This window comes from Vicugna pacos, chromosome 29 (genome assembly GCF_048564905.1).
Source record: "Vicugna pacos chromosome 29, VicPac4, whole genome shotgun sequence".
In the NCBI taxonomy this organism is placed as follows: domain Eukaryota; kingdom Metazoa; phylum Chordata; class Mammalia; order Artiodactyla; family Camelidae; genus Vicugna; species Vicugna pacos.
The window spans coordinates 13,325,403-13,351,567 of record NC_133015.1 but is presented as its reverse complement, the minus strand read 5'-3'; the positions used below and the strand labels follow the sequence as shown (position 1 = coordinate 13,351,567).

General features: G+C 37.7%; 1 protein-coding gene across 1 annotated transcript in view; it reads right to left on the bottom strand.

Annotated features, from left to right (window-relative positions):
* Positions 1 to 26,165, bottom strand: part of TRPA1 (transient receptor potential cation channel subfamily A member 1) — a 50,966-nt gene that overhangs the window by 10,778 nt on the left and 14,023 nt on the right. The window contains exons 8-23 of the mRNA XM_006202432.3: positions 24,764 to 24,812; positions 22,640 to 22,739; positions 21,894 to 21,994; positions 20,598 to 20,767; positions 20,350 to 20,514; positions 18,383 to 18,497; positions 17,261 to 17,427; positions 14,892 to 14,985; positions 11,854 to 11,913; positions 11,237 to 11,335; positions 8,556 to 8,626; positions 7,850 to 8,012; positions 6,881 to 6,970; positions 5,309 to 5,478; positions 3,593 to 3,722; positions 3,002 to 3,184 (exon numbers count right to left, since the gene is read on the bottom strand). Of these exons, the coding sequence (XP_006202494.2) occupies positions 3,002 to 3,184; positions 3,593 to 3,722; positions 5,309 to 5,478; positions 6,881 to 6,970; positions 7,850 to 8,012; positions 8,556 to 8,626; positions 11,237 to 11,335; positions 11,854 to 11,913; positions 14,892 to 14,985; positions 17,261 to 17,427; positions 18,383 to 18,497; positions 20,350 to 20,514; positions 20,598 to 20,767; positions 21,894 to 21,994; positions 22,640 to 22,739; positions 24,764 to 24,812 (1,927 nt within the window). The remainder of the gene's footprint in view (positions 1 to 3,001; positions 3,185 to 3,592; positions 3,723 to 5,308; positions 5,479 to 6,880; positions 6,971 to 7,849; positions 8,013 to 8,555; positions 8,627 to 11,236; positions 11,336 to 11,853; positions 11,914 to 14,891; positions 14,986 to 17,260; positions 17,428 to 18,382; positions 18,498 to 20,349; positions 20,515 to 20,597; positions 20,768 to 21,893; positions 21,995 to 22,639; positions 22,740 to 24,763; positions 24,813 to 26,165) is intronic.

Below are 26,165 nucleotides of genomic sequence, written 5' to 3'. Positions count from 1 at the left end.
ATAAGCAGCTCATACGACTCAATAAGAAAAAAATAAACAACCCAATCCAAAAATGGGCAGAAGACCTAAACAAGCAACTCTCCAAGGAAGACATACAAATGATCAAAAAGCACATGAAAAAATGCTCAATATCACTAATCATCAGAGAAATGCAAATCAAAACTACAATGAGTTATCACCTCACACCAGTCAGAATGGCCGTCATTCAAAAATCCAAAAATGACAAATGCTGGAGAGGCTGTGGAGAAAGGGGAACCCTCCTACACTGCTGGTGGGAATGCAGTTTGGTGCAGCCACTGTGGAAAACAGTGTGGAGATTCCTCAAAAGACTAGGAATAGACTTACCATATGACCCAGGAATCCCACTCCTGGACTTGTATCCAGAAGGAAATCTACTTCAGGATGATACCTGCACCCCAGTGTTCATAGCAGCACTATTTACAATAGCCAAAACATGGAAACAGCCTAAATGTCCATCAACAGGTGACTGGATGAAGAAGATGTGGTATATTTATACAATGGAATACTACTCAGCCATAAAAACCAACAACATAATGCCATTTGCAGTAACATGGATGCTCCTAGAGAATGTCATTCTAAGTGAAGTAAGCCAGAAAGAGAAAGAAAAATACCATATGAGATCGCTCATATGTGGTATCTAAAAAACAAAAACAAACAAACAAAAACAAAGCATAAATACAGGACAGAAATAGACTCATGGACAGAGAATACAGACTTGTGGTTACCAGGGTGGGTAGAGGGTGGGAAGGGATAGACTGGGATTTCAAAATTGTAGAATAGATAATAAACAAGATTACACTGTATAGCACAGGGAAATATACACAAAATGTTACGATAAATCACAGAGAAAAAATATGACAATGAGTGTGTATCTGTCCATGAATGACTGAAAAATTGTGCTGAACACTGGAATTTGACACAACATTGTAAAATGATTATAAATCAATAAAAAATATTTAAAAATTTTTTTTAATTTGCAAAACATGAGATGGGCATTCTCTCTGGTTTATATCAGCCCCCATGAAAACCTACTGCCTCATAACTGCTGCTTTACACACTTAAACTGCTTGCCTGGGCTCTAGAGATATCTGAGCTTGTGAGTTACAGGATGTGTCAGTTATTAATGTTTAACCATAGTTAACGTTTATTAGATGCTTATCAGGTGCCAAGCGCTATTTTAGGTGCTTCGTTTTAGCTCATTTCATCCTCACGACAACCTAGGAAAGGTTCTATTATCTTTCTGTGATTTGCATCCTCAAAACTATGAAAACACAAGGAAGGGGCACCTGATTCAGGCTAGGGTGAGGGGGTGAGAGGAGCTGCTTAAGAAAGTGTTCCCAGGAGAGATGATTCTGGAGCTGAGCATTGAAAGTTTATAAAGAGTTAACCCAAGATAGGAGGGCTTTCCATAAAAAAGATCAGCCTGTGCAGAGCCCAGGACGCAGGAAGGAAGGCCTGGCACCCTCGATGAATGCACACATCTGGGTAAATCCTGCTAATGGTGGGGAGTTGGGTAAGATCTGGGTAGGAGCCAGATCATGAGAACGCTTGTGTGTTATGATGATGGGTTTAGACTGGATTGAAGCCTTTGAAGAGTCATAAAAATTTTTTTTGAAAGAGCCATTGATGGGCCCAGCTTTTCATTATCAAAACATCACTGTGGTGACAACCTGCGGGAGGGATTGGACAGGGAAGTGAGACGAGATAGAGAGACTCTTGGGTCCCCGGCAGCAGTGTTGAGGAAATGCCATGAGGGTGCAGGACTGCGGAAGTGGCTGTGAGAGGCAAACAGTTCTTGGAAGAAATGAGGAAGAGGGGTGGTGATCTGCAACATCTTCCAGTGATCTGAGGCAGGTGACTAGAGATGCTACTGAGAAGCAGTAGCAGAATTTGAAGGGAAAACACTGTCAATCTTGGCTCTGTTGGCTTTGATTTCCCTCTGGGATATGGAGGTGGAGGTGCACCTTGGGTGCTGGATTTGTGAGCTTGAGTCTGGCCCCAACCTGTACTTCTACCAGGCCAAATTCTCCTCTAGATAATTATCTCCCTGAGCATACACAATTCTGAGAAGGATGTGGACTTTATCTCATTCTTTATTATTCTTAGTGCCATCCTTTGTTTTTCTAGGCCACAGAAAGAAAATTCTGAAGTTACATCAAATATGTGAATCAAAACATTAAGTAGTCTGTATTATTTATTTTTTTCTTTTGAGAAACACTGCCCAGCAAGATCTCTACTACACAGTCAGACGTGGGAAAATGTGTACTGAATGCGTGTCTGCACAACCAAGTAACTAAGGGAGACCCTGCACTACGGTGCTGGCGAAGGCTCTGCACAGACCTGGAGTTGGGATGTACTTCTGCCTGCATCCGCCAGGATGCTCACGGCTAGAGCAGGCTCTCTGGGGAAGGGAACGCTTGTGTCTGCAAGGGCATCCTGCCTCTTGACTGGCTTAGAGGTGGCAGCTGAATGTGGCAGATGCCCTCTGCATGAGCCACTCTTCCCCACTTGAATTTCTGGAGGGTCAGTGAGAAATTTGAGGGCAGAGATGAGGTCTTAATCCTTCACTCCATGTCTGCCTAACCTTTGACCCCCACCCCAACCCCAAAGCAGCACACACCATTATCATTATGACATCATGCTACATACTTCTTTGTTTACTACTCAGCTTCATGACTCGTTTATAATCATGTCAGGACTGGATGTTGGACTGTTTTGTTCACCACTGTTTCCTCAGGACCTGCATCAGTGTCCGGCATTTAGTAGACTCTGGATAAGTATTTGCCAAGTGAATGCATTTTGCCTCCCCTGACCTCTCACTGCCTGCCCTCCCCTCCCCCCAGGCACCAAATAAATGTTAAATGAATGAGTGAATTTTATGGTAGTCTCCTTTCCCCTTCACTAAGGAGGCTACAAATCCTTATTGGTATTAATGCCCCAAGTGATCAACACACAGAAAATACAAGAATAAATTACTTACAAGTAAATTCATGAGGACAATTGGGACAAAAATGGTGAAAAAAATAAGTTGTGCAAAGGACAGAATTGGATATGCCAGTTTATTTCTCAAAAACGGTTCTAGGAAGGCATCACGATAGCTGATATCTCCTAGCATCATGCTGAAGGTCTGCATTACAGAAAGCAGCGGAGAGCTGAAAGCATCCTGAGAAAAAACAGTCAGGTGAAGGTGAAATGCAAAATGTGTATAATAAAGAAATGTTTCCTGGAGAGGGAAATGATAAAAATCCTTTTTAAAATATATTTTTTAAGACAAAAGACTATAGGTACTGAAATACAGTAGTACGAACTGCTAACAAACTGGTAAAGTTATCAAAAAGAACTTTTCTGCACATGTAACAAATCATCAGGCACTAGACATAAACAGTGGAAAAAGCCCTTGAGTAAGACTAGACTTTTTTCTGTAATAGAAATCATGTAGATGCTATTATATCAGATAAAATATTCAAATAGTTATGTTATTATGAATTGTCTATACCATTAAGATTTCTGTGTAACTATATTTTCCCAGTATTCATAGCAACAAAATCAACTACTCATGCAAATGCCTCACCTGTACACTCAAGAGGACATAAAAGCTGAGTCCAAAAGCCACAAAAAGGAAGGCAAACACGACTGTAGATTTCAACAGAGTTTTCATGATTACCTCCAACATCACGATAAAAATGCCACATTTTTCAAATCTAGGAATATTTTAAAAATTAAAATATTTATTCACTTTTCTCTTCAAATTGTCTTTCACTCGGTGTTGGTATTTATCACGCACAAGGTAATAAATGTGAGACAATTACTTTCTCAGTCACATTCCGAAAGAGGCATGAGAATTCATGAGTAGTCAAGACTATTTTCAAGCTGGTTGTCAAATTGCTGTTTCTTTTTTTTTTTCCTTTATATGGAGGTTATCTTTAATGGTTTTACAACTTGACCATTAGACATTACTTCAGCTGAAATAGGAGAGGGAAAATCCTAGCTTCCCAATGTCAAAGCTAATGCTACCAAAGGCTTGATGAAGGGTGTCAAGTGAGGTTGTGTGATGCATCAGGGGAGGATGGATTTGATGAGCTCATGTCTCCGAAGGCATCTGTTCCAGGGCACAGTCTCTGATTTACATGGCCCTCCCCAGTGCTTTCTGAGGTTTCTCCTTTGCCCCCCAGCCACGGACACTGTGAAATGTTTAGGTAGATAGTAGGTGTGTCACTGCCACAAACCTGTGCTTTTCCTTTGGCAAAGACAACTTGTTAAATGGAGGAAATGACATGATTTTAAAGCTGAAAATGAACTTCAGATTTCTCAGAAACTAAGTTCCCAGAGATGCCTATTAACTCACTAAGCTCACAGAGCCAAGGGAGTGGCAGTGCCTGAACCCATCTTGAAGCCTCTTGCCCTCCAAGCCACCGCACTTCCCACCATCCCAGGTCCTTTCCTAGGGGCTGGGCGCATCGCTGCAGCGTAGTGCTCATGATGCAGCATTGCAGACTGCATTGGGGGAGAAGATGGCCCTGGGAGATGGGAAGACCTCGGTAAGTTGCCTACATCTTGAGTTACAAGGTGAGATCTTTAGCCAGTCAATCAACTCAGGGCCTCAGCTTCTTTTGTACACCACAAGGAATAATATTTAGCCCTTACAATTGTAAAGATTATGCAAAATAACATTTCACTCGAGTTAGCGATTGCGGGAGGTAGTGGAGCTTAGTCCTTTTTACCCCCTCTAGGATTAGATTCTTCGGACTTACTTTTTCTCTTGTGTCATTTTTCTTTCCGTCACTGTCACTTCATTTTGAGGCCTTTATTCTGAAGTACATGCTTACCAAACTACTTGGTAAAACAAGAGTAGCCTGTGCTTTCTTTCCCACTTACTCTCAACACTTAATCTAGATTTGTCTAGACAAGTGGCCCTTGACCCAGGGTGATTTTGTGGTCCAGAGGATATTTGGCAATATCAGTGGACACATTTTTTGTTGTCACCACTGGTATCTCATGGGCAGAGGTCAGGGATGCTGCTGAACATTCTACACTGCACAGGACAGCCTCCAACAACACACAATTCTCTGACCCCAAATTTCCACAGTGCCAAGGTTGAGAAACCCTGGGCTACACTTTGAACCCCAAACCTCCCTCCCCTTTTCCTTAATAGACTATAAAAGATATCTCCAGTCTAAAACAATTGGCAAAGAAATAAGCCACTTATAAATTTATGGTACTTTTATGAATTATTGTTTTGATATTAAACCTGCCTAAAGGATGTAGAAGCCATTCAAGCTGGTTTTACCTCTGAAGATAGAATAAGAAGTTGATCCAGTAGAAGTGTACGGCGATGGCTCCACATTGCCACTGCACATAGGCTGGTATATCAATGAACAGGGGTGACACAAAAATGATGCTTGTTGTGTAGATAACCCATTCAAGTGCATTCTTATTATCCAAAAAGTAATTCCTTTTCTGGGTTGAAAAGAATGAAGAATTACCACATGTAAAGACAGAGACCTGGTATCTTATAGACGGTTTTATATAGATGCAGCCAGTAACAATAGTTGTCTGGCATTGCAGCTGGAGAGAGGTTTAGGACGAAGGAGCCAGCTCCTGTCATCCTGGACTTAACTCAGAGCCTTGGGCACAGATCAGTGTTAGGATGCCCCAGCCTCTTCTGTGTACCTGGCACTTTGGGTGTCTGATGCCTAAAGAAATTCTACAAGTTTCTAGGCTTTCTCCAGAGTTCACTCCATCTTAACTCCTGGGGGGCTGCAAAATTGGTTCAGTAATTCCCCTCTGCCTATATAAGGACATGCAGGTGAACTTCTCAGGATATAAATGAACTAAAGCTGTATCTATGGAGATTTGGGAACCTGTCCTAAGACCTTAATTACCATGATGATTTGGTGTCATTTCCTAGTCTTAAATATTTCATGTTTTGGACATCAACTTTCCTGTAGAGTAAACCACTTAAATCTCAGTAAGAAAATGGTGAGACTAAGTCCAATAGAGAAATAATATATAACTTTATAGTTCAACATAGACTATAATCTGTAACTCTCATCCTTAAAAAATAAAAATAATGACAAGAGAGATTAAATACTATGCCTTAAACCATTTAAGGTACAATAGAACAATGTAGTTGAACTCCCAGAATTGTGACAATTTACTAACAGTATATATAGATGTATAAGTACTTGCAATGTCTAATATGAAACAAGTGCAAAACACTGTCATATCATCAACATTCTCTAAATATCCTTGTGTTCAAATCATGTAAGAAAGTAAGCGAGGTGTTGTGTAAAAGGTATATAACTTATCAAAAATAATATTCACAGAAAATATACCAAAAAGTGAATAATAAAAAAGACTTTAAACCTCCACACTGAGAAGTAAAGGATTGATGCCATTTATCAACCAAAACAAGTACCTGCAGATAATTTAAATAATTCTGGGGTCTGATCTGAACTTGCTTCATGCATTTAAAAACACAGAGTATAAAGAAAAATTGTGCTGTAAAAAGTTTCCCACCTTTATTATAATGGGAAATTTTATCCAATAAAAAAAAAACATTCCTGTTAGGAAAGGAATTCAAAGAAAGACCCATTTGAAATAGAGTCTTGGGCCAACTATGGTCTTTATCAACAGTTACATTCAAAATTATCAAATTTAAAACCTAACAATTGTGTTACCAAAATATTAAACCAATATCAGAGAAAACACAGCAAAGTAATAAGTTCATCTGTAGCTAGGCAGACCCACATGGACTAGTAGAACTGGAGCATCTTTGCTTCAGGTAAGTCAGGCAATTAATTTATGTCCTGCGTATTAAAATCGTTGCAACTTTAGATACACAAAATGTATCGTGTACCTGCTGAAAAATTTGAGCCACTTCTTTGCAATATCCAAATATACTTGATAGTAAAACCAAAATCATGCAAACTTTTATAGTATATGAATTCTGAAACATAAAAGTGAAAGTCAGTTATGAGGGATATAAAATAGAACGATGTTTAGTCTTCATTGTAATCTCCACTATTAAATATTTCTATTGTTTTTCTTCTTCACTGCAAGTACTGTTCATTTTGGCTTTACACAGAAAATGACTGTGATGTCAACATGACACATACTCATTTCATAATGTCCTTATTAAGAGAGGTTCAAAAACTGCCAATTGAATTCTAAAGGAATAAGAATCTGTAGACCTATGTAATTTTTTTTTTTACTGTGGTAAAATACATATAACATAAAATTTACCATTTAAAAAATTTCACATTTTACACGTGCATTTACATTTTAAAATCTTTAATTCTGTGGCATTAAGCATATTCACAATGTTACGCAGCCATCACTACTGTCTAGTTCTGTAACTTTTTCCTCACCCCCAAATGGAAGCCTCTCCCCACTGAGCCCTTTCCCCACAACTCTGGCAGCCAGAAATCTACTTTCTTGTCAACCTGTTTTAAAGTTTTATCCTTCAGCATTCAAGCTAGCTTCTCCTACATGTCAATTCAACTATACTTCAACTTTTAAAATATATTTTTAAAAAATCACCAAAATTGATGCAGAAATTCACTCGGTTATTAAATATTTGCAACAAAGAAAAATTTTAAATTTGTTTACAAACTCATTTATTGACTTATATATTAATATTCCCCTTCATTCCACAAAAGACTTTAGGAGAAATTGGTACCATACATGATTTCTATAGGCTATTTATAATAATAATCAAAGTCTCAATATTTCAATTTTATTATGAAGTTAATATTCTTAAGGGAAAAAAGCACTTTGATAATCCTTTATTTTAAAAAGATGAAATATAAAAACCAATTGAAAATACCTTGGTGTCTAATATTTCTGAATGATCGCTAGTTTCATTGATGATGCCGGTTGAATTGAAAGCCATACCTGGTCTTATATTGACAACTAGAAAGGTCATAGGCAAGAGCCCAAGGCAGTAAGATCCTAGGTTCATAACGTGGGCTCTAAACCCGTAAGCCAACCTATGAAAAATAAGCAAAGCATAATTAAGTAATTTTAATGAGAAACATTTACTCAAGGTACCTGCAGAAACAATAGTTATAACCTCTCTCAGAAATCTGTCTGTTAAATTCACTAAACTTTAAAATCAAGAAAATCTTGGTATTCACCTTTTTCTTTTCCAGAAAAGGAATGGCAGCTTCCCAGGAAATCATAACTTACTTAAAATCTCTCACCAATTAATGTAAGAGACTTTAGCTCATAGCTTCTGACTCCAAGTTGAATGTTCCTCCCAGGAACACACTTGTCACTTCCCTGTCCACTAAACTCCTCGTGTTTTATATAACAATTTCCCCACCCACCAAATATTTCATTTAATGCCAAAGATAAATAATAGCAACATTTTTAATACCAAATTTTGCCTTTGACAAGTTTCTTCTTCAAAGTCTAAAACATTAATTAATAAAATATTAAATACTAAAATACCATTAAAGCATAATTATTTAAAGATTTTAAAATAAATTTAATGAGAGCATCATTAAAAAGAAGTACTTCTTAATACCCACCATTTCATAAGTAAATATTCTTTACACACAGGATGGTTGAGCAGCTCTGTGCGGTTATGTTGAACCATTACCTGAGAAATAAGAAAAGCTAAATAAAAGTACAACCTCATTAAACTACTGAGTATAAACTAAGCTTTTTGTTTGGACCCATCAGAGCTTATAACTTTATTTTGATACTATAAAAGCAACACCTGTTTACTTTAGAAAATTTGAAAAATCAAAAATTATATCAAGAATATGTATTTATTAAAACATAAGATAGAGATAACCATTATACAGATGCAGATATTTGATTGTTCATCTCTTTCAATTTCTCACTAGTTGAGATAGCATAAGCTTTTTAAATCTTATACGAAGTTATAACTCAAAAGGACATTAAAGACAAATAAACAATAACTACACCCTTGTTCTTTCCTTAAAGAATCTCAGGCTCATCTTTCTAGAAGGAGTTTAAATAGCAGAATACACACAATTCGGAGTTAAATTAGCCTACAGATTGTAAATTTTCATGAGTTATTGGAAAGTACCATTATCTATTTCAAAATTCATTTTTAATTTTTCAAGAAATACATAGAGGAAGTGAAGTCAACAAGAAGTGGACTAGGAGGCCCCAGATCTTCCTTCGCCCCATAGAGACAGAAGGCGTCAACATGACAGCAATACAAGGACCAGCTGCCTTTGTGAGAAGTCTAGAAGCCAGTTAAGAGGTGCTTGCACCCCGGGTGAGCCTGTAGCCAAGAAGAACCACATCAAAGACAGTAAGAAAATTCATGGCATTTACTTGCTGTAACTTGTCCCCCAGCACAGAGCAGTGAGATCAAGAGAAAACTTCCAACTCCTGGCTTCTCTGAGGAGGGAGAGAGTGGAACACATGTCCAATGTCCTCTAACTTTTTGGGGAACTGCCTGAAGGGACTGATTTCTGTCTTGCTTGAATCTAAACCCTGACAGATCCAGAGAGGCTTTCAGACTTCTGTGCACAATAATTTCTTAGACCAGACTAGCCATCGCTCCAGAAGAACCCCACTCTGCTCTCTTAAAACTAAGGCCAGGTTTGCTATATTAAGACAGATGTTGTGAAGGCGCTGTTCAGTCGCGTGCTGATAGGGCACTCAGTGAGTGTGATGTATTTATTCAAGCGAGCCCGTTTCATATATTATGTCACATCAAATCATAGATTATTAGTCTATAGCATATAGAGTCGATTTCTTTTTAAAAGCTACAAAGATTTTATTTCTTCCTGTTTTCATTCTGGCGGTAGAGATCGTGAACTCTTTCTGATGGAAGTATGACCTATTCTGTAAATTACAATGACGAAAACCCCACATACTTACACAAAAATTCTCTTAGTGTAACTGTAGCGTAGTTACTCTTAGGTCACTTAGCTATTGAATCTGAACTGTAATAACAACTGAAAAACCTAACATTCTCCAGCAGAGCTAGGATGCTTTGCATACAGCAGACGTGAGAGTCTATTGCCATTGCCAGCCTATGGGCATAAAATCCACCTAACTTCTTTCATACTCCAAGCACTTTAGATTTCACTTTACGTGATGGTTGGTCCTATGGTCTGTACCAAAGGCTTCCATGTAGGGAAATGAATTCATTTAAGGTGAATGAAAATTCTTAATTGGTCTAGACCAGTGCTGTCCGATGGAATTTTCTCCAGTGATGGAAATGTCCTCTATCTGTGCTATTCAATATGAGAGCCACAAACCACATAGGCTCCTGAGTGCTTGAAATGTGGCTCTTGCAAATAAAAGAAATGGATTTTTAACTTTATTTAATTTTAATTAATTTTGATGTAAGAGGTCACCTGTGGCTCAGGTATCATATTAGACAGAGCAGATCTAGATCATAGACCACAGCTTGCAAATCCAACCTTCAAGTATGTTTTCTTTTGCATGCACGTGATTTTATGTATTGCCAATATTTACACAGGCCTGGGCTGCTGTTCCACATGGCAAAGCTTTGTTGAAATGTGTAGCTGCTGTCCTCTTAGAGCCCACTTGTCTGGTACCTATTTCTTCTGCAGTTTTTTGAGTTTGAGGCCCTCAGTTTAGACTAAAGTTGGTCATTTCCATGGCTTTCACTGCCTCATCTGCTAGAAATGTAAAAGCATTCTTAAAGAGCTGGTTTGGTGCAAGTCTCTTGGGAAATTTGGGTCCAAGCTGTGCGTTCAAGGCCTGTTTTCAGATTGAGTTCATGCTTCCAGAAGGATCTAAGAGCTTCTGAAAGGTCAGAGTTTAATGTGGAGCTCAGTGCTTGCTGGAACTTAGAAGTTATGACTGTACCATGTCACCCCCTGCATTTTCCTGTGGTTTAGACTGTTGGAAACTCTACAACATGGATACTTAATTTAGGGGGTGGAGGTGGGAGCACACACTGATGATTAGCCTGTGTTGTCCATGGTATATGGGATTCTGGGTTGGGCAAGTTTTGCAATGACTATTAATTAGGATTAAAGTGATCAAAAGTGTGGGACTTTAAGGGACCAAATGATAGCAATTGTAGAAAATGACTGCTTTCTTTATTAAAAAATAAAGAGGTAGGCTACATGGCAGACACAGACATCAAACTGTAAATCTGGAATTCTTTCCAAGCTCCTTCCTGGAACAATTGTACCAAAACATGACAGAACCCACAGAGAGACTACTTGGATGAGGAAAACACTCAACTTACATTGAGGGTTTTCAGAGGTTCGTACGTAACGTCCTGTATAGGTGTTACCTTTTTGGTGAATTCTAACGGACATTGAAGATATCTGAAATTATACTCAATCTGTAGGAGATAAAATTAAAAAAAAAATTACAGTCTAGTGTAAGCCCCAAAAGTAGTTCTTCACAAATCAAATATGCAAGCTTGTAATTCTGCTGAAAATCAAATGTTTCAAATAAAGTCGGGTCATTTCATTGGAAGAAAAGTAAATTAAGTTATTCTGTATTAGTTTCAAAAAATAAATGTCCTAGAAGGCTGTTATTTGATTGCTTTATAACTTACAGTTGTGGGGAAAAAATGAATTCTCAAAAGACCACTTAGATCTTTAAGAATTTCATTCTTCAGGCAATATGACCCAAGATAATATAAAGACTAGAAACACTCCAAAGTAATGCTATTAGGAACAATTAAAATACTGGGAGAAAACTGAGGATCTAAGGAAAAATTTCCTCACAAGTAGAAAATAATCTGAAAATGAAGACAGTTACCATCTTCTGAGATTGTAGAACTTTAATAACATTATTTTTAATATTTCTTAAATAATTATAATAAACTAAGTTTTTACAATAAAATAAACTTACGTGGTAGTCGTGGGAGGACTTGTCTTCTGTGGAAGGTATCATGCAGAAATCTAAAAGTACCTTTGAGAGAGGAAAACCAGCTAAGCTACTGGGCAGGAGACTAGATATGAGATGAGGTTTGATTCCATTTCTAAACTGCCACCTGAGATATTCCCTTCCCCTTCCTTTGCTTCTTGCACCTCAAAGATAAACTATAATTTAAGTCATTCAGGAACAAAGTCTAAAATACGAAGTGTTACAAGTACCACTGCATTCCTTAGAAATACCAAGTGATTCAGAAAAATATCATGCACTTGAGAATGAAATTACATTTACAAAAATGTGGGTAAGAAATAATCCGTTGGTTTTGCCTAAGACTTGATGTCTTCCTGGGCTTCTAGAAAATATATTAGATGATTAAGGTTTCCTTTGCTCAGCATCTTCTAGTGATAACTTATCGTTCCTGATCGAGACCTTTCGGCTGAGCACTGGGGTCTTCCCGTGGTCTAGGTCTCATCTCCTGAGTCACTTGAGCTTGGAGTACCATATTTGCTTCCGTACCTCACTTACAGAGCAACGCGGGCCAAGTATCCATCCAGAGTGGTATGGACAGGATAGTGGCCAGAGGTGTGATAACGAGAAACAGTTAAGGTCCTCTAGATGCTCGAAAAGGGAGAAAACAGTTTAAGAATTAAGCATTAGACCTGTCCCTAGGCTGTGGGGACAAACATTTTTGTGTGGTCTCTGTCTACAGGGAAATGATTTGAGTCACCCCAAATCTGTGTGTTGGGACCTTTCTGGTGGCTCAAATTCACGATCCTAAGAAAGATTGCTCAGTCAGACTGCCCTCCTGGAATTGGATGTGGACACAGGGCCCAGATGACTGCATCAATATGTCCCTTGGAGTTCCTGGGGCATCTGGTTGACCCCATCTGCAGGACAAGGGTAGAGGGTTGGAGAGCACCCTGAAGATGAGAAACAGGGAACTGGGCCTTACTGGGAGGGCTGTCCATCCTGGCTGGTCTCAAGCACCAGAACAGAGGGACTTAAAAATTTCAAGGAAGTCTCTGCTGGTGACCAGGAGGCAGTACTGGGGATCATAAAAGGCATCATGAAAAATAAAGGCAAGACTAGTCAGCAGTGCTGTGCAAGGCAGAAGCAGAGAGGCAGGTCTGGCTGTGACAGTCCGAGAGCTTTGTCATAAGCAGCTCAGGCAAAGTGAGGTTGGGCTGCCTGGGGAGGGGGGAGTGGAGGAGGGATGGTGTAAGTTATTCAAATGTGTGGTGTGAGGCTGAACTGAAAGACTTTTAATTTCCTCTACTTAGAAACATACTCACAACACTAAAAGAAGACCAAGTCATTACAGAAAACTAACTAGAAAGCACATAGTAACATAGAAAAAAAGAAAAAACCAACTGTAATCCCACAAACTGTGCTCATGATTAGTATTTGGGTATAATTTCTTTTCTATGTTTTCCATATGTGAACATTTCTACCATACATTTTTCACTATGATTAATAAAGCTGCAGGAAACATCATTACATGTAAAGCTGTCTGTACCTCTGGTTTATTCATTAGGACAGATTCCAACAACTGGAATTACTGAGTGAGAAAATCTGAGGTCATTTTCAATCCTGAATATTTATGTGCCCTTGGATGAGCTTTATGCATCTAAAATGCTAATCTAGGAACTGGACTGGCTCCAATTTCCATTAGACATCCTTCAGAAAAGTGCCCAAGAAGCACTTAGCACACACTAAGTGCTTACTAAATAAATAAAAGTAGTGTTAGTAGTAGTGCTAATAACCACATAAGCAGTGTAAAAAGAGTAGGATCTATACCATCCTGAACAGTTTTTACATTTTACCTCTAAATTTTGTAATCACTTCATCACTTCAAAAGATCAATATCAGCATCACTGTTTTAGAGATTTAGAAAATAAATAATGACGCTCAGAGACGTGAAATGACCCACCGAAAGCAGCAGAACAAGAGGCAGAGCCAGGACTAAACCCTGGGGCCACCTGGCTCCAGATCTGGCCCTCTATCCCCTGTCTCACTGCCTCTTCCAGTATTTGAATATGCTTTTCTCTTCAAATGGCATTTGAAGTCATTTTTTTTTCTTGATTATTCTACCTCTGTCCCAATCCCAACTTTCCCAGGAGGTCTTTTATCCGCATCCTGCAACACTCACGAGCCCCACAGTTCATGCATATTTGACTTGGAGCTGGTGTCCAGCCTGCCAGGTGTTATGTTTAATCCAGCACAGAGTCACACGTGCAAAGGCCCACAGAGGCCAGGCACGTACTGGAAGTGAGTGAACTGTGCCAGCCTAAGAAATCTTTCCTACTGTTCTTGAAATGTGGGCTCTCTCTGTGCTGCCTTTAATCTTCACGGGTTGGGTAGAGGCACATGCAGAAAAATCTATGGGTTGGGTAGAGGCATGTGCAGAGAACTACGAGGAAAACAACTGCACAAGAATGAGAATACATGGCAACCAACGCTCGATATGAGAACTGAGTATCCAAAAGGAAGAGGTGGGGTGTGTCAAATGGAGTGCACCTGCCCCTGGTAAAGGAAGCCCCTGCTACTCAGCCCAGTGATTCCTGCCTTGTGAGGAGGTAGCCCAGTCACTAGACCTTCTGATTTCCATATAAAGCCAGATACTGGATAAGGAAAGCATCCTGGTTTTAAATATTAGCAACTAAAGCAAACTTGAAACAATAACATGCATGCCCCAAAAAACTACATCTAGAGGCATTAATCAGCCAGCAGCCAGCACTAGTGGTCTCTGCTCTAGATGTGGATTGTTTAAACACAAAATCTAACATATTTTCCTACATTGCACATAACAACTAATAGGATTTTTTTAGTCCCAGTAGGTCCTTCTCAAACATTGGTTGGCTAAATTCCCTTAGAACCTATATAAAACTAGAAACTTAACTTCACTTTTAAGATGGAAATTACTATGATTTAGGTTGTAATTACAGCAGTAAATCCTTACATTTTTATTATATGCCAAGCATATACCCAGAAGGAGTTTTGCTTTGAGAACTTACCTTCATGCATTCAGGGAGGTATTCTACCATTTCCAAGACTGGACATTTATTGCTTGGAGAATAATGACTAAAAACCATAAAACATTCTTCCCATCTGCAAAGAAATAATAATAATAATAATAATAATAATAATAATAATAATAATAATAATATTGTTATTATTACTATTATATATAATAATAATAATAATGCAGCAACAATTCTTAATACTTCTGCTCTGTGCAACAACAAACATACCAGCTGAAACTCAAGATTATATCTTTAGGAGAAACTGAATTAGTTCCAGTGGAATCAATATGTGAACCAAGATCAGTCCAGTAGAGTCCTTGTCCATTAATGGAAATTAGACATGTGGCAAATTCCAGGATGGCTGTTATAATCACTGTTCTATCTCTTATCTAAATGCCTTCTCAGGAAGGCAGAGCTTTGCCTTGTTTTCCTCCTGAAGTCATGACATGTTACGTACTTTCAGAGCTGGCCATGCGAGATAGAGGTACCCACCTTCATGTACCTACAACAGCAGCAAGGTACTGGGCACACAATACTTTACATTTAATCCAGGTATACACCATGTACTGCATTAAACTAACTAAACTACAAAATAACATGTATCAAGTACATTCATAAATATGGGCTCTGTCAGAACACGGCAGATTTGCCCCTTTCTTTATTGCCATCCAGTTGGACGGCGTAAGAAGATGCTCATGATACCAAGGGTGAAATAAATCTACAACAGAAAGTAGAAAGAGATCATTTATCTCCAAGAGCCTATCTTTGCAATAAGAGTCTAGCTCTAAAAACTACCCAAATTTTCTGTTAACCCATCCAGGAAATCTGTATAATCAACAGAAAACTTCAGTTGCACACTTGCCTTGACTAGTGTTTCAAAGGAATAATCAGCAGGGAAATCTGGAGACTGTCTGTGCTCCAAAGCACAGGCTTGGTCTGCCTTGAATATGAGATTGTTCACCTCTGTGTCCACTACTGGGTGACCCTGGGCCCTGGTGCTTATCTATCTGTGATTATACAAAATAGTTTATATTCAACACATGGGACAAACTATCCTCCAACTTCATCATTAAAACTCTTTAGGATTTAAAACCCCACAGCCACAACCACAAAAGATCATGTGTTAAAGAAAATTCCTTTTGGTGGCACTGGTAACAACACAGATTTACCTCAGAGAATATTTTCACCAACATCCAGTTTTGGGGTCTCCATCAGCAGGAGAGCATCAGGCAAGTTCAGGTGGGGCAGGGCAGAGTTTGTCAGACAACGACCATAGTGCCAAGTCTGTGAGCCTCATGGGAGTGCTAGGAAGGTGGTTTATGCACCCATGATTTATAAATGGAAACTGAAGATCAGGGAGGTTAAGCAGCATGTCTATTGTAACCCAAAAAGTTCACTGAAAATTTTATGTAAACAACTAACATTTTAAAATGTTGATTGATTTTATTTGGATCTGTCTCCTAAAGCAAAGGAAATAAAGGCAAAAATAAACCAATGGGACCTAATTAAACTTAAAAGCATTTGCACAGCAAAGGAAACTGTTGACAAAACAAAAAGATAACCTCTTGAATGGAAGAAAATATTTGCCAATGATATGACCAATAAGGAGTTAATATCCAAAATATATAAACAGCTCATACAACTCAACATCAAAAAATAAATGAAAGAAACAAACAAAAAAGCAAACCCAACATGATTAAAAAATGGGCAGAAAACCTGAATAGACATTTTTCCAAAGATGTGCAGATGGTCCACAGGTACATGAAGAGATACTCAACATTGCTAATTATCAGAGAAATGCAAATCAAAGCTATGATGAGAGTATCAACTCATACCTGTTAGAATGGCTATCATTAAAAAGAACACAAATAGCAAATGTTGGTGAGGGTGTGGAGAAAAGAGAACACTGTTGGTGAGAAATTGGTAGTCACGGTGAAAAACAGTATGGAAGGTCCTCAAAAAACTAAAAACAGAACTATCATACGACCCAGCAATTCCACTCCTGGGTATATATCCAAAGAAAACAACACTAACTCAAAAAGATACATGCACCCCAATGTTCACATCAGCATTATTTACATTTACATTATTTACAGTTGCCAAGATATGGAAGTGACTTAAGTATTAGTCAACAGATGAGCGGATAAAGAAGTTGTGGTATATATATATACATATACATATATATATATATATATATGGTGGAATACTATTCAGCCATAAAAAGAGTGAAATTTGCAACAATGTGGGTGGACATAGAGGGTATTATGCTAAGTGAAATAAGTCAGACAGAGAAAACTGCTTCCTCTCAGGTTGTGAATAAGCCCTGATGCCAGAGGCTGGTGGACGGGAAGGCAGGGTACCGTTTGTTCTTGATGGTCGTGAGAACCACCTCCTTTCTCTTATTGTGAATTGCAACGTGCAGAAAGGAGGCCAGCTGCTTGTTGAGGACGATGTCGGCATTGTAGCTCAGGAGCAGTGCGACGGCCTTGGCGTGGCCCTCTCTTGCCGCAAAGTGGAGCGCAGTGTTCTTTCAGAGAAAACAGAACCACAGACAATCTGGTGACAATGGCTGCTCATCCTGTGGCTATTTTACTGCTTTGTCTCACTGTTGAACTGCTTAAAAGAAATTACCGACAAAGCTATTTAATAGTAAGTACTTAAAATTGAAAACTGGTGTTCAGAATCAAGCTTCAAAATAATGAGTTTCTAATACAAATATTGCGTGTGTTTGCATATGTGTGTGTGTGTGTAGGGTGGGGTTGGGAGGCCTGTGTGTGTGTGTGCAAATGTGAATTCCAAGTGGATGGCTTTGCTTCTTTTTTGCAGTCAGTGGGATGTTTCCACAGGGACAGAAGACAAGCTTTTAGGGTGAGGATGTTGGAACAAACACAGAAGAAAATACTTCTGGAGATTAATCGTCCATTATCGAATTGGTTTCCAGATACTAGATTTTCACAGGCTTGTAAAAATTTTTTTAAATCAGAAATCACTGTAAAGTTGCCAATCTTTAGTTTTGCCACATAAACACATACTAAAAAGCGATGATAGTCCTGTGTCTCCATCATTCCGTGAAAGACTGTATATTTCAATACTTGCTTTCCAAAACAGGAGGAAGGATGTCACAGTGGAATAAAGGGCAGTCTTTCAAATCAAATCCACTTAGTTTCAGGGAAAACTTACCCCTGCTACCTTCATTGCCCTCGGTTCACCAGGGAATAATGAAAATTGTATCTTCAATCCACATGGGCCTGTGGGCAGGCCTCTGTGAGGCTGAACAGGTGTCCTCAACATGCACCCAGCCCTTCGTATTGTCTCCTTATTCTGTTCCCCTTTTACTCACTAAGGGCCTACATAGTGAGAACCCAATGAAAGACCACGAATAGAGCAAGGACAGGAAGGGGGTAGCTAAGAAGGCTTCCTGCAATTTTGGAAGTTTCCTCTGTGCCAAGATTTTAGGTAGGTGTGAGGAACATGTTACATACCCCTTCTTCATCTGGCCGATCCGCGCACTTCATATTAGTGTCAAGAATGACCTTCATGGTCTGAGTGTACCCGCCCAAGGAAGCGTGATGCAAAGCAGTCCAGCCATTGTGGTCACTGTTCAAGAGTCAAGAAAAACCTTTGTGTTCACCTTACAGATGAAAGGTGGGAAAGGATGCCACCCATTTGAAAGGTGGGTCTGATGACTAAGGGTAAAAATAGCATATCTGAGATATCTCAGTTCTAGCAACTAAATATTAATTACATATTTCTAACAAATGAGCTAATTTTAAGCCTAATTGGATGAAGGTAGTCAAAAGGTACAAACTCCCAGTTATAAGATAAATAAATCCTAGGGATGTAGTGTGTGACATGATAAGTATAATGAATACCGCTGTATGTTATAAATGGAAGTTCTTAACAGAGTAAATCCTGAGTTCTCAACACAAAGAAAAAAATGTTTCTTTTTCCTCTTTTTTTGTATCTGTGTGAGACTATGGATCTTTGCAAAACTTACTGTGGTAATCTTTTCATGATGCATAAAAGTCAAATAACTAAAGCTGGGCACTTTAAACTTACACAGCATCAATTATATCTCCAAAAATTGGAAGGAAAATAAATAAAAGTAAATGAAAGTGTATAAACACGTTATCAAATAATCGGGGTGGATGAAACTAGAATTAGCATATCTATGTCATGCAAAATTTTTTCAAGGCTGTAATGTACTTATACACACTATCTTAAAATTATCCTTTAATTGAATATTGTATCAAAAAATTTCCATGATGGTGGTATTCATCTTTGTGGCCACTAGTTATGGCTAATAATAATGATAATGATAATAATATCATCTTCCAGAACATGGCTATAAGATATTTAACTTAGGGCCACTTATTTTTCTAAGAGTTCAGGTCTGAAGAGATCTTTTTCTTGTGCTCCCAAAGATGCTTATTTAATCCCTTTAAGAAATGTTTGTCCATTCTCACAGAAATTCAGGATGTAAATACAGTGAAGACTTGCCTTTTTTCCAAATCAGAAATAGAAAAAAAGCATGAGATCTTGACACAATTTAATTTCAGGGCTAGTGAGCACCTGTTTTAGGGTGCAAGAGCCATCTCACTATTTCCATTATGCTGTAATTAAGCAACAACTTTCGGGCCTGGGTTCTCCCGGGGTCCCCTCTGCAGGTCTGCTGTCTGGTGTCCCCTTGGAGGCAGGAAGGATTTAAGGAGAGCATTCATTTCTTGGCTGCATCACTGCTTTGCTGGGATTGGCACCCCGATAAAGAAATGTGGCTTTGAACATTAGCCTAAATGAGCAATTTTGCTACCACCTTGGTACGATCAGAAATTAGCTCATCACACCTCTATAAAACTTTTCTGGATTTTCCTTCTCTTTTTACAGAGGTGTTGTTTAATGATGCCACCTTTTATTAGGCTTAATCATTTTTCTTTGGTTTTGCTCCTTGTGTTAGATTTCCTTTAAGTATAATGAAATTCAGGAAATTTTTAAGTCTCATGTTATAGCATAAAGGGAGCCTTTCTGTCCATTATTCATCAGATTGAATGAAAAGTAGAGTCTTTGATTTGTAGTGTGTGTGTGTGTGTATGTGTGTGTGTGTGCGCGCGTGCGCATGTGCTGTTTTGTATCTGCATAAACAGATCGTAGCGTGACGAAGGACAATATGAGGAGCTGTTACTTTGGAGGTTCTGGAAACTACTCTGTACAAAGCCAGTTATTCTGTGACTTTGAACAAGGCCTTCAGCTCTATAAACCTCAATGTTTTCATCTGTCAATGGGAACTAATACTGACTTCCCTTTCCATATTGGAGAAGTCATATAAGTAAGATGAGTAAAAGTACTTAGTGAGAAAGTTAGATATCATAATTAAAAATAAAATAGAAAAACAGCCTGAAAATGACTAACCAATTAAAAAGAATATATAAAAATTCCAGTCCTATAGTCTCACCTGAGAAATAATGCACCTTTTTTCAGAAGAAGTTGAACTACTTTGTCATGCCCATTTTTTGCAGCCAGGTGGAGAGGAGTCATCCCATGAAGGTCACCTTCATTCAAAAGCCTCCTGTCGCTCATGTCTTGCAGGAGCCTCTGACAGGTGTTAATGCGCCCATAACTTGAAAAAAAAGTCCGTTTCATACTTTCAAAGCAAATATTAGAGAGAAGACACGCTCATGTGTCATTTAAACTGACCCTTACCTGGCTGCAAAATGCAGGGGTGATTTCTTATCTTTGCTTTTGGAGTGAATGGACACATTGAAGTCAAGCAGGTTATTTACAGAGACAGGGACCCCCTGTCTACATGCATAATGTAGGGGAGTACACCCATCGTTGTCTTCATCCATTACCAGCTGTTTAATATGTTGCATCTATGGGAAAAATTAATATTCAAAGTATAATTCTGGTATGATGCTAATACAGTATTTTTCAAACTATTCTGTAGGATAGTATTTTCCAACAAGGGCCAATATGGATCCAGTGAGGGCAAAAATATAAATAACCTAAAGGGTACTTGAGTAAAATAAATGTGGATGATGGCGCATGCTCTGTCTCTCTGTAATGTACATTACCAGAGGCTCTGAGAAATTCTAAGGAAAATAAATGTATTTAACATTTATAACCCAACATTTTTCAAATGTATTTGACTATGAACCACCTCCCTCACCCCACCAAATAACACTTAACAGCTTAATGCTAATGTGCTCTGTTAGGCAAAAGGGACGAGATGTTAAAATTAGGGACACTCTATCTTTATCTTTATATGTATATTAAATAAAAAATGCATGGCAAATGAGCAGCTTAAATAAATCCATAAACAGGGGAAGGTATAGCTCAAGTGGTAGAGCACATGCTTAGCATGCACAAGGTCCTGGATTCAACCTCCAGTACCTCCTCTAAAAATAAATAGATATAAATACCAAAAAAAAACTCAGAAAAGGAAAAAAGAAAATCTTGAACAGTTTGCTTTGTCATATAAAAGAGAAGACACATGATTGCCAAAAATATCTTATCTCATTCTATAGTATATAGCCCTTCACGTAACACGCGTTCAATAAATGTCCATTTAGGAAATTGTAACTGACTACCCTTCAATAAAAAGAATATTAAGTGGTGGAGAAAGATTCAAAAAAACTATTTTAAAAAGTCCATAAACATTTTTTTAAAAATATTCAAATATACATTCTGATTCTTTAAGAAACTGACTATATTAAAATCTATTTATTATAAATACATTTATTTATTTTAAAAATATGTTGAGGATATATGGAAACTCTCCGTAACTTTGAAAACTCAATCCCAAAGTAATTTATTATCATCATCATAATCATCTTTACTATGTTGTAAATAAATGGCATCAAACATGGCGTCTTTATTTAGAAATAACTTTTAAATTCCAGTATCAGCCTTCAGAATAATAAAAATCATAATAAACAAGACCACTTTACTCTCTGCTGAACCCAATTCAGTTTATGGAAATCCATACTTGTGTATTACCTGCATAAACTCAGGTCGCAAATTCTTTAATCCGTAAGGTTGTTGTACAGTCAAATGCAAAAAATTACGTCCAAGATGATCTTTTATGTCTACCCGGGCACCTAAAAAGCACAATATAAATATAACTTCTGCTCATTTATTTGAAGCAAGGCCTCTGGTGGATTTTCAATTTAAGAAAATAGAAGATTTTTGACCTAAAACTTTGCCAACCTTTAAGTTAAAAAAAAACTTTATTTAGGTAAGAAAACTAAAATAAACACATTTTCAAATATCTTTACCTCAAACAGTGTGCATGTGTGTGTAAGGGGGTAGAGAATATATGATTCATTACATTAATTAATATATGAGGTCTTACCTTTTAAAACATAAAATATAAATATAGAGAGACTGGAGATCAAGAGAGAAGAGGGGAGGGTACCTTTCTTCTTTGTTGTCATATCAGGTTATTCTCTAAGGTGAGGACAGTTACAGTATCACATAGGATGGATTCACTGAGAGAATGTAAACAAAATGTTCAGCAAAATGCCTAGAATATAATCATTCCCTTACAAATGTTTTCTATTATTGTTCTTAAATTATCCTTTCAAGTACTGCTGGACTGCAAATTATTCTAGATACGGGAGGTATTCCATTTATCTTTGTATTCATAGCCCCTGGCTCAAAGCCTGGCACGTAATAAATGGATATTAAATGTTTAACCATATTGAGTAGTAGTTCTAAAGGCTTGGCTCGGTCCCTCTTAGTACCTTTAGAGAGGAGCAAATTTACAGTATTCCAGGATGCGGAAGCAGTTGCTAATATAAGCGGAGAGCGTCCTTCGGAATCGGTGCTATCAATATCTGCTCCCTAAAATAAAACACGTCATTCACTAGAGAGCTTGTGAAATGACAAATGAGCTTACATTGCAATCTGTAAGTAATGTTAATTCATCGAGACAGAGTGTCCAAAATATGGCTAGCACTTAAGTGTATGACTACTTTGAAACTTCCCTATGATTCATATGTTGTAAGATCGGAAATCAGGGCACTCTTTTCTAACTTCAACCACAAAAATTCTTCTCAAATGTTAATCTTTTGACTGACAGCCAGCAACAGATCTATCTTACTGCCTACGTCATAAAAATAAAATGCTTTGACCTATAACGCTACTTTGGTTCCCATTTTAAGAAGAGATTTTTAAATGGCCATAATAGGGAGTGGGTAATAGCTAAGGGGTAGAGCTCGTGCTTAGCAGGCACAAGGTCCTGGATTCAATCCCCAGTACCTCCTAAGTTTATTACGTATGTGATTTCAAAAACATTCACAAGAAATTGTTCACTTTTACTGCCAAGAGAGTGAACCCTGGAAGCTCACATCACAAGGGGAAAAAAATTGCTGTAACTTTGTATGGTGACAGACAGTAGCTGGATTACTGTGGTGATCATCTTGCAGGGTATATAAATATCTAATCTGTATGTTGTAACCTGAAACTAATATAATGTCAATTATATGTCAATTATAACTCAATAAAAAAAGAAATTGTTCACTTTTTAAAAACACTACTTCATCTGAAATAGATGAACTGAAATGGTTGAACTGAAATCATTCACATCCTAAAGTAAAATTCTAGCCAAATATCGAAGAGAATTAGTATTTAAAAATCACATATATATAAATGAATAAGTCAATATTTACCATTCCATGCGATGGTTTTAATATTTGCTATGACAAGAAACAAAAGCTTTTTAAAAGTTCATGGAAAGAATTCTGCCTTTTGGACAGGGTAATGTAAGTAGCTTAAATTCTGATCGTAGATATGACCCTGTTCTCCTGGGACCCACTGAACCCAGATGACCAACGCAGCCATAGCCCCTTTGAAAGCACAATGGTGGTCAGTGAGGTCCTGTTCTGGTCCTCTTGCCAGGTAAAGAGATGGCTGTATTAGCAGGAAACCGTGCATGGCAAAACTATGGTATAGAATGAGCCTTCCCAGGATTCTTCTGTGTAAATATCACAATTTCAATAGTTGCTATTGACAACAAACACATGTTAAATACTACAAACAGGGCTAGATTCATTGTTGGTATGGTGGGGCTTAAATAAATACATCATAGATTCATCTGTATAAAGGGCTAACTACAATTGAACTCAGAAGCCAGCTGATTCCACTTCAAAGGGTGAAAAAGATCCTGTGCTTTCACTCGTAACAAACCTTGGACAGCATTTTTAATTCCTCACTTTTTTTATTATTTAAAAGCTGGCACTGAGGCAGCTGGGGTAGAAGTTTACCATGGAAGGTGAAGGTTTCATGTGCTGCCTGTCCCGCCTCCAGCTGAAAGCCACCTGTGCTGTAGAAGGGTCAGCAGAGTCACCACGCCCAACACTCTCCTAGGACCCAATCACAGAAGAGCTTTCCTTGCCGTGGACTTGCCAAGTCTCCACACTAAAAACACTGATATGGGTATCAAAAGTACACATTGGTACTTCTAGCTTCCTGGAAATGAGGCTTGGCCATTATGTATTCAAACACAGTATATTCTATTTGCAAATGTATCAATCATCTTGTCATCTTTTTTTCTTCTGGTTTTATTGAGATATAATTGAAATTCAGCACTGTATATGTTTAAGGCGTACAGCAATGATTCAGCTTACATACATCATGTAATGATCAGCACAGCAACTTTAGTGAACGTCCACCATCTCAGAGACACAAAATTAAAGAAATAGAAATTTCAAGAATTTTTGCAAGTATATGAATCATCTTTTGTAAACCTTTTTACTGATAATCAAGAAATTAAAATTTGGTTTATTTTTGAATATTCCTAGTAGGTAATGTATGATTTTCAACTATAAATACTAATTAAAAAATAAACCTATCAATGGAATAGTTACCACTGAAATTAAGTAGTCTGCTAGTTCATGGTGATCAAATAATGAGGCTCTGCAAAAAGAGAATTACAAGCATATTAGGGAACTATTGATATAAATACATAAAATAAAGCTACTGTATTCAGAAAGTGAATTTAAAGGATCATTTAATAACATGATAAAATGCTAGAGAATTAATAACCTTTCAAAATCTGTAACTGATTCTGATTAGGGTCATTTTTCAAAGTAAGAGTAATAGAGAAAGGCCAAATGCATCATAAGATTTTTTTCCTCATCATTTCATAAACCTATTTTCTCTATGTAAAATCATGAAGATGTTCTGAAGTGAACAGTAAAGTATGTCCTAAGAGCTTAAAATGAAAGACAAAAGAACTGGCTGTTACCACTGCGACCATGAGGGAAAACAAAAGTTGCTATAAGGTTCACCCAACATTTATCTGCAGGGTTCCAAATGCCCCCCTCTTTGGCCAAGTTAACAAGGTAGTGTTAGCTTTCCTAAAGTTTTATGAAGCAAAAAAAAAAAAATGATGGAGAGAGTTGAAGTCAGTGGATACCATGTCAACCAGTCATAAGGATAATGTTCATTAATAAAGCAAATAAAAATGAAATGTTTAATCTTTATTATAGGACCACCATGACAAATGCTAATAGTAATGATTTTAAAGTTTGTGTTTCCTATTGCAAATTTTATTTCTTTGTCCCTATTCAAGATTATCTCAGCAACAAAAAGAATTCTGGCCCAAAGAGTAAACTTTCCTTTGAAGTTCAAAATAAACTCCGAATTTCACTGGCTACTAGAAGGACGTTCCAGGATCATAGATCAGTAGTAGATTCATCAGAATTGGACTGAACTTGTCTGAGAAATCTTCAGCCAATCCAAATTGCCTGTGTCTGGCTAGTCCCCAGGCTCAGGATACTTGTGAGTCAAGTTGATGGGTCTGTCTCCCTAAAATAATCCCCTCTAATGCATATTTACATATTAAAGCTGTATTCTAAATAAACACATTTTAACTATACCCAGATCACTAGGTTTCTAAATTGGCCAAACTTTGGAATCATGTTAAGAACTTAAAAAAAAATTCCTGAGACCCATCAGGAATTCTGATGCAACCTGGGATATGAATGGACACTGGGGGTTTATAAACTCCGCACATAGTTCTAATGTGCAGTAGTTTGAGACTCTCTGGTCTAGAGGTTAATCTACCAATTGAGTTTTTTGTTTTCTTTCTTTTTTTTTTGCATTTCTAAGTTTTCTAACTGGACCTTTTTCATATCACCAGTCTTTGATTCATAAATGTCAATTTGTTTTCCATAATCCATCATCTTAATATACTTATTTTTACATGAATATCTCAGCTCTCTCCTGCCATTCCAGGCTTCCATCTCTCTCTTTTTCTCTCTCACT